The sequence below is a fragment of the Macaca fascicularis genome, chromosome 14, assembly GCF_037993035.2.
Source record: "Macaca fascicularis isolate 582-1 chromosome 14, T2T-MFA8v1.1".
NCBI lineage: Eukaryota > Metazoa > Chordata > Mammalia > Primates > Cercopithecidae > Macaca > Macaca fascicularis.
The window spans coordinates 50974276-50986773 of NC_088388.1; the positions used below are offsets into that span (position 1 = coordinate 50974276).

General features: G+C 35.0%; 1 protein-coding gene across 4 annotated transcripts in view; it reads right to left on the reverse strand.

Moving 5' to 3' along the window:
* Positions 1-12498, reverse strand: part of PDE3B (phosphodiesterase 3B) — a 205727-nt gene that overhangs the window by 48692 nt on the left and 144537 nt on the right. For all 4 annotated transcript variants that reach the window (XR_012423377.1, XM_005578550.5, XM_074014222.1 and 1 more), the window contains exon 6: positions 178-388. Coding sequence is in view for 3 of the 4 variants with exons in the window: in XM_005578550.5 (XP_005578607.3) it covers positions 178-388 (211 nt within the window). In the remaining variant the exon portion in view is untranslated. The remainder of the gene's footprint in view (positions 1-177; positions 389-12498) is intronic.

Sequence of the window (12498 nt, forward strand, 5' to 3'; positions counted from 1 at the left end):
TAAGTGAAACAACTTATAGCACATCTTCAAATAATGGCATTTCATTATAACACCGAAAAAAATATGGTCATTTATAAATGCTTAAAGCTGGAGTTTCCAAGAACCTATCCAAAATGTTGAGGACTTAACTGTAATCAACATTTTGAAAAAGAAATAATAAACAGTTGGGAAACTTACTTGTTACACAGATTGCTATCAGAATTTCTAAGATGCTGATAAAAATCTGGTGTATTAGGTGCATTGCCCAGAGATCTCTGTAAAATAATGCTTGGCTTATTAAGAAAATCAGCAGTATCAGGAAATTCTATGGGTGATCGATTAGTTAGAGAGCCAGCAGCCATTGGTCCATAGTTGGGAGAATTCACAGGACTCAGACTGGATAAAACACCTTAAAAAATTAAAAGAAAGGAGACAGATAAATAAGAATGTATTTATGTGTATATGTTTATTAAATATATTTGTGTCTTTATGGATTTTTTCCTTATTTAAAAAAGCAAATTATTTACAATTAAATGATAAATTCCTACATGGGGCCTCAAGATATTCTAGAAACTTAAGCAATATTTGCCATATTTGTCATGATCAATGGCTGCTGGGTAAACACCCCTTGTTGGGTAAATATCTACATTTATAATAGGTAAATGTGAACGGTATGACTAAAACATACATACTGTATGGCAGAAATTTTCCTAATTCCTATTGGTCTTTAACTTTCACCTATGTGTCCCTATCAGACTGATAATCCACATGAGCAAAGCATCTCTACCAAAGTTTATTGTATTATTTTCAATTCAATAAAATTAAATTTTATTTAAATTCTCTTTTTTGTGTGTGAGATGGGGTCTCATTCCATTGCCCAGGCTGGAGTGCAGTGGCACAATCATGGCTCACTGCAGACTCAACCTCCTGGGTTCAATTGATCCTCTGGTCTTGGAGACTACAGGCACAAGCCACTGTACCCAGCTAATTTTTGTATTTTTTTGTAGAGACAGGGTTTCACGATGTTGCTCAGGCTGGTCTCAAACTCCTGGGCTCAAGTGATCCCCCTGCCTCAGACTCCCAAAATGCTGGGATTACAGGCTTAAGCCACTGCATCTGGCCAAAGAACTAAAATTCTTAATAGCATTAAGCAAGTTGAGAATAACATCATATGCTAACGTAATGTCAGATCGCTTTAAAAATTACATGAAAATATTTCCAGCTGATTCATTCATTCAACAAATATTTAGAGCTTACTATATGCTGGAAAATACACTGGGTTTCACAATGGAGAAAAAGATGCCATCCCTGAAACTCAATGAAGCTAGCACATAGTGAAGAATACAAACAAGTGCTAAGTGCTTAACAAGGGAATAAAACAGAGTGCTTCAGCAACACATAAGATGAGTCTATAATTCTGTCTATTTATTCCAGAAACCTTTGCTGAGTACCTCAAACTAAAGCAGTATGGATATATCTGGAAAGAGGCAGGCAGATTTATAACCTTATTTGAAAATAAAGACCCAAGTAAAGTCTCATTCAGAAAGGAAAACAAGTAACAGTCATTAAGGAGCTACAATATTTTCAGGCATACTAGTAAACTTATAGATGTGTGCGCTGGTGTCAACTTGGTTATGGTGCTCAGTTGTTTATTTAAACACTAGTATAGATGTTGTCATGAAGATATTTTTCAGATGTGATTAACATTTAAATCGATAAATTTTGAGTAAAGCAGATTAACTTCTATAACATGGGTGGACCTCATCCAATTAGCTTAGAGCCTTACAAGAAAAGATTGAGGTCTCACAAAGAGGAAAAAATTTTGTCTCAGGTTCAAGACTGCAACATTAACCCCTGCTGGAATTTCCAGCCTGCCAGACTGTCCTGAAAATTTCCTACTTGCCTGCCTTGCAAGCCCTCACAGTTGTGTGAGCTAATCCCTTAAAACAAACTTTCTCTCTCTCTTTCTCTGCATGTGTGTGCGTGTATAAATATAATGTTCTTTATTTTTTGCCAATCTGATGGTAAATAAAAGAGCACTGTACCCTCACTTTTTAATTTCCTCATTACTAATAAGGTTAAGCACATTTCATGTTTATATGCCATTTGTATAGTTTTCTGCTGAAATGCTCGTTCAAGTCTTTTGCCAATTTTTCCATTGGCTTGTGGTGATGGACACACTCTAAGGTAGTCCCATTAACCCTTGCTCCCTGGTGTTCATGTCTTTGTGTAGAAAACATCTGTGACTAGCTTCTTATCAAAAGAAAGATGACAGGATGTCACCCCTATGATTATGTTTCATTATGGATTCCATCTTGCTAGAGACTCACTCTAGAGATTCTCCTTGCTAACTCCATGAAGTGAGCAGCCATAGTGAGGAAGACCATGTGACAAAAAACTATGGGCAGCCTCTACAAACTGTGGGTGGCCTCCAGCCAACAGCTATCAAGAACCCAGAGCCATCAAGAATCCACAACCAACGGAAATGAATTCTGAGGACAACCTGAATGAGCCTGGCAGTCGATTCATTCTCAGCTGATTCTTCAGATGAGAACAAGGAAGAGCCAACATCTAGTTTCGAGACTTACGACGCCTTAAGCAGAGGACTCAGTTGTGTGTGGACTCTTGCACAAAAACTGCTATATTTGTTGTAATCTGATATGCAGCAACAGAAAATGAATAGTTGTCCATAATTCTTCCACTGACAAAGTTCTTTATACAGCTGAATTCTAGTTCCTTCTCAGATGTTATTACTATTTTCAAATCTTTTTATGACTTTTTTTTTTTTTGATGGAGTCTCACTCTATCGCCCAGGCCAGAGTGCTGTGGTACACTCTCAGCTCACTGCAGCCTCTGTCTCCTGGGTTCAAGCAGTTCTCTTGCCTCACCCTACCAAATAGGTGGGATTACAGGTGCCCGCCACTACACCTGGCTGGCTAATTTTTTTTTTTTTTTTGAGACGGAGTCTCGCTCAGTTGCCCAGGCTAGAGTGCAATGGCGAGATCTCGGCTCACTGCAAGCTCTGCCTCCCGGATTCATGCCATTCTCCTGCCTCAACCTACTGAGTAGCTGGGACTACAGGCGCCCGCCACCATGCCCGGCTAATTTTTTTGCATTTTTAGTAGAGATGGGGGTCTCACCATGTTGACCAGGCTGGTCTTGAACTCCTGACCTCAAATGATCCACCAGCCTCGGCCTTCCAAAGTGCTGGGATTACAGGTGTGAGCCACCACACCCGGCCTTTATATGACTTTTTAATAAAGAGGTTATTAATTTTCACGTAGTCAGATTTATTCATCTAATCCCATATGGTAAGTATTTTTATGTCTTGTTACGGAAATTTTTCCCTAAAATCATGGAGTGTAGCAGCACTGCATATTTTTTATTAAATGTATCTCTAGGTAATTGATGGCTTTTGATGCTGAGGTAAATGGTGTTCTAAATTTCATTTTCAACCACTTTCTGATAGTATAGAGTAATACAATTAATTTTTCTGTACAATTAAAATATTGCAAAATTTACTTAATTCTATATTTTTAGAGCCTTCTAGATTTTCTATATATACAAAACAGCAATCTGCAAATAAAGAAAAGGGTTTATATCTTCCTTTCCAGTATTTATTCTGTTTCTTTATCTTGTCTTCATGCATTGTCTAGAAATTACAGGATAATGTTGGAGACAAGTGTTTACAGTGAACATCTTTATCTTGTTTCCAAAGTCAGGAGAAAAATGCTCAGTATTTCATTATGTATTATGTTTGAAAAACATTTTTGATAGATACTTTATCAGATTAAAAATGTTCCCTCTATCCCCAATTTGCTTAAAATTTTTTACTGTAATTATCAAATTTATCAAATGAACATACATGAAAAGCTTTCTCTGTACCAATTAAGATGACCATATGATTATTCTCTTTTATTCTATTAATGCAGTGAATTTTCAAAGGTTAAACAGACTTTATATTCCTGTAATAATACTTCCTAACATGGACATTATGGTATTAACATTTTAATATATTACTCAATTATATGTGTAACTTTTTGTTTAGGATTTTTGTATCTATATTCACAAGAGACGTAGGCTTCTAATTTTCTTGTAATATCCTTGTCAGGTTTCGATATTAGGGTTATGCTGGCCTTATAAAAATTTGGTGTTTCCTCTTTCCCTTTTCAGTGAAAGAGATGTGTAAGATTGGCTGTGGTAAGCAGAATAATCACCCCCAAAGACGTCCATATCCTAAACCACAGAACCTATATGTTAGATTGCATGGCAAAGGGATATTTAAATTGCAAATGGACTTAAGGTTGCTGATCAGTTAACCTTGAGATGGGGAGATTATCCTGGATTATCTAGTTGCACTCAATGTAATGACAAGGGTTCTTGTCATTATAAGAGTCACACACGGCTGAGTCCTATGCCTAAGTAAAAGAGAGAGTCAGACATAAAAAAGCCAGAGAGATGGCAGCATCAGGATTCAGACTGACATTGCTGGCAATGAAGATGGAGTAATGGGGTCATGGGCCAGGAATGCAGGCAGGCAAGCTCTAGAAAGGCCTCTGGAAACTGGAAAATGCAAAGAAAATGGATTATCCCAGAAGAAACACAGCCCTGCTGACACTTTGCTTTGGGCCCAATGAGATCAATTTCAAACATCGACCTCCAGAATTACAAGAATAAATTTGTGTTACTTAAGTCACTAAGCATATGGTAATTTGGTACAGTAATGTCTTTGTCCATTTGGATTGCTATAACAGAATACCATAGACTAGGTATTTTATAAATAAGAGAAATTTATTTCTCACAGTTCTGGAGGCTGGAAAGTGCAAGATCACGACACTGGCAGATGTGGTGTCTGATCATGGCCCACTTCCTGTTTCACTGATGGCCATGTCCTCACATGGTGGAAGGGATTAGAGAGCTCTTTGAGGTCTCTTTTATAAGGCACTCATCCCATTCACAAAGAGTTCACTCATATGACCTAATCAACTTCCAAAGGCTCCAGCTCCAAATACCATCACATTGAAGATTAGGTTTCAACATATGAATTGGGGTGTAAGTGAGGGGATATGAATATTCAGTTTACAGCAAGCAGCTACAGAAAACTAAGGCACTGGATATAATCTTTCATAACAATATTAAATATTGGGAAGAATTTACCAGTAAAGTCATTTGGAGCTACAATTTTATTTGTAGGAAGGTTTTTAACTACAGGTTGAATTTCGTTAGAAGATATATGACTCTTCAGACTTTTTATCATTTTTTGTATCAGTGTCATCTTTTTGTATCAGTGTCACGTTTTCTTCTTTCTTTTGGTTTACTTTGCTGTTAAACCTACAGCTTCTTAAAATGTAAGCTTAACTGATTTTTAATTTTTCTCTTTTTTTGCTATAAATTTCCCAACAAAGCACTGCTTTAGCTTCTTCCCACATTTTAATAAGTCTTATTTTCATTATTATTCAGCTCAAAATAATTTCTAATTTTCATTGTTTTTTCTTAACTCATAGGTTATTTATAATTTGAGGATTTTCTGCAGATCTATTGATAGATGTTTTTAAATCTAATTACACTGTGGTGACAGAACATGCTTATGTGTTTTTTAAACAGTTTTTTAGGATATCATTCACATACCATAAAATTTACTATTTTAAACTGTACAATTCAGGGAATTTAAAAATCCACAGAGTTGTGAAACTATCACCACTATCTAATTCTGGAATATTTCCATAAACTCAAAAAGAAACCCTATACCCATTAGCAGTCATTCCCTATTGCTGTCCCTCCTACCCATAGTTACAGGTGACCACTGTCTTAGTTCATTCAAGCTGCTATAAAAAATACTTTAGTCTGGGTAATTTGTAAACAACAGAAATTGGCTGTTCACAGTTTTGGAGGCTGGGAAGACCAAGACCAAGGTGCCAGCAGACTTGATGTCTGGTGAGGGCTCAGTTTCTGCCTCACAGATGGTAATTTTTTCACTGTATCCTCACATGGCTGACAGGATAGCTAGCTCCCGCAGGCCTCATTTATAAGGGCACTAATCTCATTCACAAAGGCTCCAACCTCATGACCTAGTCATTTCCAAAAGGCTCCAGCTCTTAATATTGTTTCATTGGGGATTAGGTTTCAACATGTGAATTTTGGAGGTACACAAACATTAAAATCATAGTAACCACTAATACTTTCTATATCTATATATCTGTCCATTTTAGACATTTTATATGAGTAGATTTGTACACTCTGTAGTCTTTTGTGACTGCCTTATTTAACTTAGCATAATGTTTTCAAGGTTCATTCAACGGTATGCCACGTAGTGCTACTCCATTTTATTTTTGTGACAAAATATATTCTACTGTATGGTTAAGCCACGTTTTGTTTAACCATTTATTGATAGCCATTTAGGTTGTTTCTAATTTTGGCTACTATGAATAATGCTGCTATACACATTTACGTACAAGTTTTTGTGTGGACCTACGATTTCACTTCTCTTGGATATGTATCAAGGAGTAGATTTTCTGGGTCATGTGGTAACTTGTTTAAAATTTGAGAAACTGCCAAATTGTCTTCCAAAGTGGCTATATCATTTTACTTTCCCATCAGCAATGTATTGGATAGTGTTCTAACTTCTGAATATTTTTTACCCAAACATGTTACTGTCTGTCTTTATAATTACAGACATCCTAGTGGGTGTAAAATGGTACCTCCCTGTGGTTTTGACTTGTATTTTCCAAAATATTAATGATCCTGAGCATCTTTTCATATGGTTATGGGCCACTTGTATATGTTCTTTGGAGAAACATTTATTCAGACCTTCTATTTTCTTTCCCTTCTTTTATTTTTATTTATACTTTTTTTTGAGACAGGATCTGGCTCTATCACCCAGGCTGGAGTGCTGCAGTATCAGCATAGCTCACTGCAGCCTCTACCTCCTGGGATCAAGTGATCCGCCTAACTCAGCCTCCTGAGCAGCTGGTGCCACCACAAGTCACACCACTATGCCCAACTAATTTATTATTATTATTATTATTATTCTTGTAGAGAAAGGGTCTTGCTAGGTTGCCCAGGTTGAGATCTATGTTTTAATCAGGCCATTTTTTCTTTTTCTTATTGAGTTGTCAAGAGTTATTTACATATTCTGGATACAAGCCTGTTGTCAAATATGATTTGCCAACATTTTATCTTATCCTGTGTCTTTTCACTTTCCTGATGCTGTCTGTTAAAGTACAAATGTTTTCAATTTTGATGAATTCTGATGTATCAATATTTTTCACTTATGGACCATGCATTTGGTATCACATTTAAGAATGCCTTACTCGAAACCCAAAGTCACAATATTTTCTCTGATGTTTTCTTCTATAAGTTTTATGGTTTTAACTTTTATTCCTCATGGAATCCTTTTTCTTTTATTTGGCTTCCAGTTCATTTTCTAGTACAAAGGGTATAATGGAAGCTTTTTTCATAATGTGTGCTTTTATTTTTGCTTCTTTTTATTGTACATATTTAAGGCATAGAACATGATGTTTTGATATACACAAACATGGTGAAATGGTTACTACAGTCAAGCAAATTAACATATCCATCATCTCACAGACACCTTTTGTGTATGTATGTGTGGTAAGAGCACCTAAAAATCTATTCTCTTAGCAAAATTTCCAGTATACAATGTATTATTATTGACTATAGTTTTCATGCTGTACTTTAGATCTCTAGACTTCTTGATCCTATATATCTACAACTTTGTAGCCTTTGACCTCTATTTCCCCATTTCCACTACCCCATCAAGCTCCTGGTAACCACCATTTTACTCTTTTTCTATGAATCTTGACTTTTTTTTGCAGATTCCATATATAAGTGAGACCCCAAGTAGTATTTTTCTTTCTGTGTCTGACTTATTTCACTTAGCATAATGTTCTCCAGGTTCATCCATATTGTCACAAATGGCAGGATCTCCTTCCTTGATAAAGCCAAATAATATTCCATTATATATATATAATATATATATATATATAAAAATATAAATATTATTTGCTCCACTCATCCATCGATTAACAGTTAGGTTATTTCCAAACCTTGGCTACTGTGAATGAACATGGGAAAGCAGATATCTCTACAAGGTGTTGATTTCATTTCCTTTGGGTATATACCCAGAAGAGAAATTGCTGGGTCATATGTCAGTTCTATCTAATTTTTTGAGAAATCTCTATACTGTATTCCATAATGGCTGCACCGATTTACATTCCCTGTGTACAAAAGTTTCCCTTTTCTCCACACTCTTGCCGACACTTGTTCTCTCTTATGGCTTTAATGTTTACATTTGAGTCTATGATGTATTTCAAGTTAATTTTTCAGTATGGTGAGAGGTAGGATTCTAAATCAATTATTTTGCATGTTCATAACCACTTGTCCCAGCACTATTTATTGAAAATATGATTCATTCCTCAATGAATTATCTTGGTATCCTTGTTGAAAATCACTTGACCATATATGTCAAGGTTTATTTCTAAAACCTGAATTCTATTTCATTGAACAGAAATATCTCTATGCCAGTACCATACTATTTAAATTATTGTAGCCTGGTAGTAAGTTTTAAAATTTGAAAGTGGGAGTCCTCATACTTTTTCTTCTTTTTTATTAAAGAACTGTTTTGGCTATTCTGGGACTCTTGCATTTCTACATGAAGTTTAGCATCAGACTGTCAATTCTGGCAAAGCTGAAATTTTGATAAGGATTGTATCGAATCTAGTGCAATTTAAAGAATACTGCCATTTAATAATATTAAGTTTTCTGATCCTTAAACGTGGAATGTCTTCCAATATATTTAGGTCTTCTTTAATTTCAACAATATTTTATAGTTTTCATTGTCAAAGTGTTATACTATTTTGTTAAATTTATTTCAAAGATTTTTTAATGCTAACTGTAAATGGAAATCTTTTTGTAACTTGAGTTTTGGATTCCTTAATGTTAGCATATAGAAATAAATTGATTTTTGTATATCCTGCCACATTGATAAACTTATTTATTGATGATAATAGGTTTTAGTGAATTTCTTAGGATTTTATATATATAAGCTCATGCCATCTGCAAACACAGTTTTACTTTTTCCTTTTATTCCTTCTTACCTAATTGCCCTGGCTAGAACCACTAATCCAATATTGAGGTAAAAGTAGCCTTACTCTATAATTATTAAAACCATGTCACAATTTTGTTTTATACTAAGTCCAAACTCTAATCCACTTCAGGGATAATTTCTGTTGGTTACGTTTTCCTTGGGTATATGTCAAAAATTTCTTGTATCTTTGCATGTTTCATATATTTTTGTTAAAAATTGTACATTTTACATAAAATACTGTAACAGCTTTATATCAGATCCCTCCAACACCAAAGGTCTATTATGTTGCTGGTTTTGTGTTTGTTTTCTTCTTTCTGATTATTTGTTTAGTGACTTACCTGAACTAATTGTGTAGATTCTGTTTCTCCTGCAATGTGTAGTTACTTAGTTCTCTGTTAGCTTTTTCTGTTAAGTTTTTGATTATATTTTTAAGCATGGTTTCCTGGAAGTCAGGGGATCAGCATAATTTGGACATCAACCAATGAGCAGTCAGAAGATTCTTTTTTTTTTTTTTTTGAGACGAAGTCTCACTCTGTCGCCTAGGCTCGAGTGCAGTGGCACAATCTCGGCTCACCGCAATCTCTGTCTCTCAGGTTCAAGCGATTCTCATGCCTCAACCTCCCAAGTAGCTGGGATTACAGGCACCCACCACCACGTCTGGCTAATTTTTGTATTTTTTAGTTTTGTATTTTGTAGAGATGGGGTTTCACCATGTTGGCCAGGCTGGTCTCGAACTCCTGACCTCAGGTGATCCACCCACCTGAGCCTTCCAAAGTGCTGGGATTACAAGTGTGAGTCACAGTGCCCAGCCTAATCTTTGTCTTTTAATTGGAGTGTAATTTTTTGTTGAAAACTTGACATTTCAGATAATATACTGACAACTCTAGTCAGATCCCTTCCTCTGCCCCAAAGGTATATATTTAATGTAATAAAGTGTGCTTAATCCATCATGCTGCTATTTACTTTTTACGTGTTTCTTCTGTTTTTGCTTTTCTTTTCTCAGATTCTTATTCAAGTTTTTTTTAATCATGTCATTTTATCTCCTTATAAGCTTTTTAGTTATATCTTTTTCTATTGGTCTTTTAATTGGCCCCCTGGATATTACAATGTTCATCTTTGATTATTAGTTTATCTTAAATTAGAACTTTTTACTGTTTTTCAAGCATTGCTAGTACCTTATGACAAATTTAAGTCCATTTACCCCTTGACTACCCTTTATGCTACTGTTGTCATATATTGACTTCTACGTATTTCATAAATGCTAAAAGAAAGTTATTATTGTGTTTACCCATCAATTTTTTATTATTATTATACTTTAAGTTCTAGGGTACATGTGCACGATGTGCAGGTTTGCTACACAGGTATACACGTGCCATGGTGTTTTGCTGCATACATCAGCTTGTCACACACATTAAGTATTTCTCCTAACGCTATCCCTCTCCCAGGCCTCCCCCCTCGGACTGGCCCCAGTGTGTGATGTTCCCCACCCTGTGTCCATGTGTTCTCACTGTTCAACTCCCACTTATGAGTGAGAACGTGTGGTGTTTGGTTTTCTGTTCTTGTGATGGTTTGCTGAGAATGATGGTTTCCAGCTTCATCCATGTCCCTGCAAAGGACATGAACTCATCCTTTTTATGGCTGCATAGTATTCCATGGTGTATATGTGCCACATTTTCTTTATCCAGTCTGTTCTTGATGGATATTTGGGTTGGTTCCAAGTCTTTGCTATTGTGAACAGTGCTGCAATAAATATACGTGTGCATGTGTCTTTATAGTAGCATGATTTATAATCCTTTTTAGTGATCGCCATTCTAACTGGCGTGACATGTTATCTCATTGTGGTTTTGATTTGCATTTCTCTGATGACCAGTGATAATGAGCATTTTTTCATATGTCTGTTGGCTGCATAATTGTCTTCTTTTGAGAAGTGTCTATTCATATCCTTTGCCCACTTTTTGACCCATCAATATTTTTTAATCCTCACCCACCTATTTAGCCTTACCAGTGCTTTTGGTTTGTTCTTGCAGTTCCATGGTTCAATCTGGATAATTTTCCTCCTGCCTAAGAAACTTGCTTTACTGAATCTTAGAAGCACAGGTCTGCCACCTACAAATTCTTTCAGCTTTTGTTTGTTTGAAAAAAATGTATGTTTTTCTGCTTCTCATCTGATTTACTAAAAGATTTTTTCCAGATTTACTGAGGTATAATTGACAAAAACTGCATGTATTCAAGGTGTACAACATAATGACTTGATTTACATTTTTACTGTGAAATGATTACCACAATCAAGTTAATTAACATACCCATCACCACAGTTACTGTCACAGGAGAGTGAGGATACTAAAACAAATTTTTATTCCAATTTAATTTTTCAAGAATATTTCTTCATTGGATAAAGAATTCTATGTTGTCAAGTTTTATTCTTTCGACACCTTTTAAAATATGCCACTCCATTGTCTTTGGAGTTCACAGTTGCTGTTAACAAGTCACTGTCAGTATTATTGTTGTTCCTTGAAAAATAAAAACAACCTTGCTTGGTTGCTTTTGAAACGTTTTCTTTATAATTTAGAGGCTTGACTCATATATCTAGCTGTGATTTTCTTGTATTTATCCTGCTTGGGGCTCACTACACTTTATGAATTTGTTATTTGCTTTCTTTTATTAGTTTTGGGAAATTATTCCGCCCTTTTGTTTCTCTCCTTTCCTTCTGGAACTTCAGTCACACGTATTTTAGAAATTCTATGTCCCATATGTCTCTTAAACTTTGTTCTGTTATTTATATATTTTTCCTTCTCTGCGCTTCAGTTTGGAAATTTTCTATCTCTGTCTTCAAGTTCACTACTTTTGTATTCTATTGTATCCAATCCATTCTTAAACCATTGAATAAGCTTTTAATTTAATCAAGTGCATTTCTCAATTCTAGACTGTCCATTTCTTTTCTATGTGTTCTAGTTCTCTATTTGAAGTATCCATTCATTTTAGCCATTATTCCTTCCATTTCCTTTTAAACATCATTGTTATTTTAAAGATTGTAAAATACAGCATCAATATCATATGTAGATCTTTTTCTAGTGCCTGCTTTTCTTGATTATCAGTAACATTTTCTGACCTCTTCACATGCTTTGTAGTGTATTGTGTATAAAAGAATGTTGTAATTGTATATCTCAATCACAAAATTGTATCTATGTAATATCAGCCATAATGTACTTTAAAAGCAGAATTTATCAGTATTGCTTTGCTATTCCTACGTTGTATTTGTTAACATATCTTTCATCTAAGAGTTTTTAATCATTCTATAATCTTTTAATTAAAAAAATTCCTATTATAATGTTTTTCCAGGATGAAGTCATAGTTTTTTTTTATTCTAATACTAAAATTCTTTTCTCCATAATTACTATTCTACGAAAAAAAAT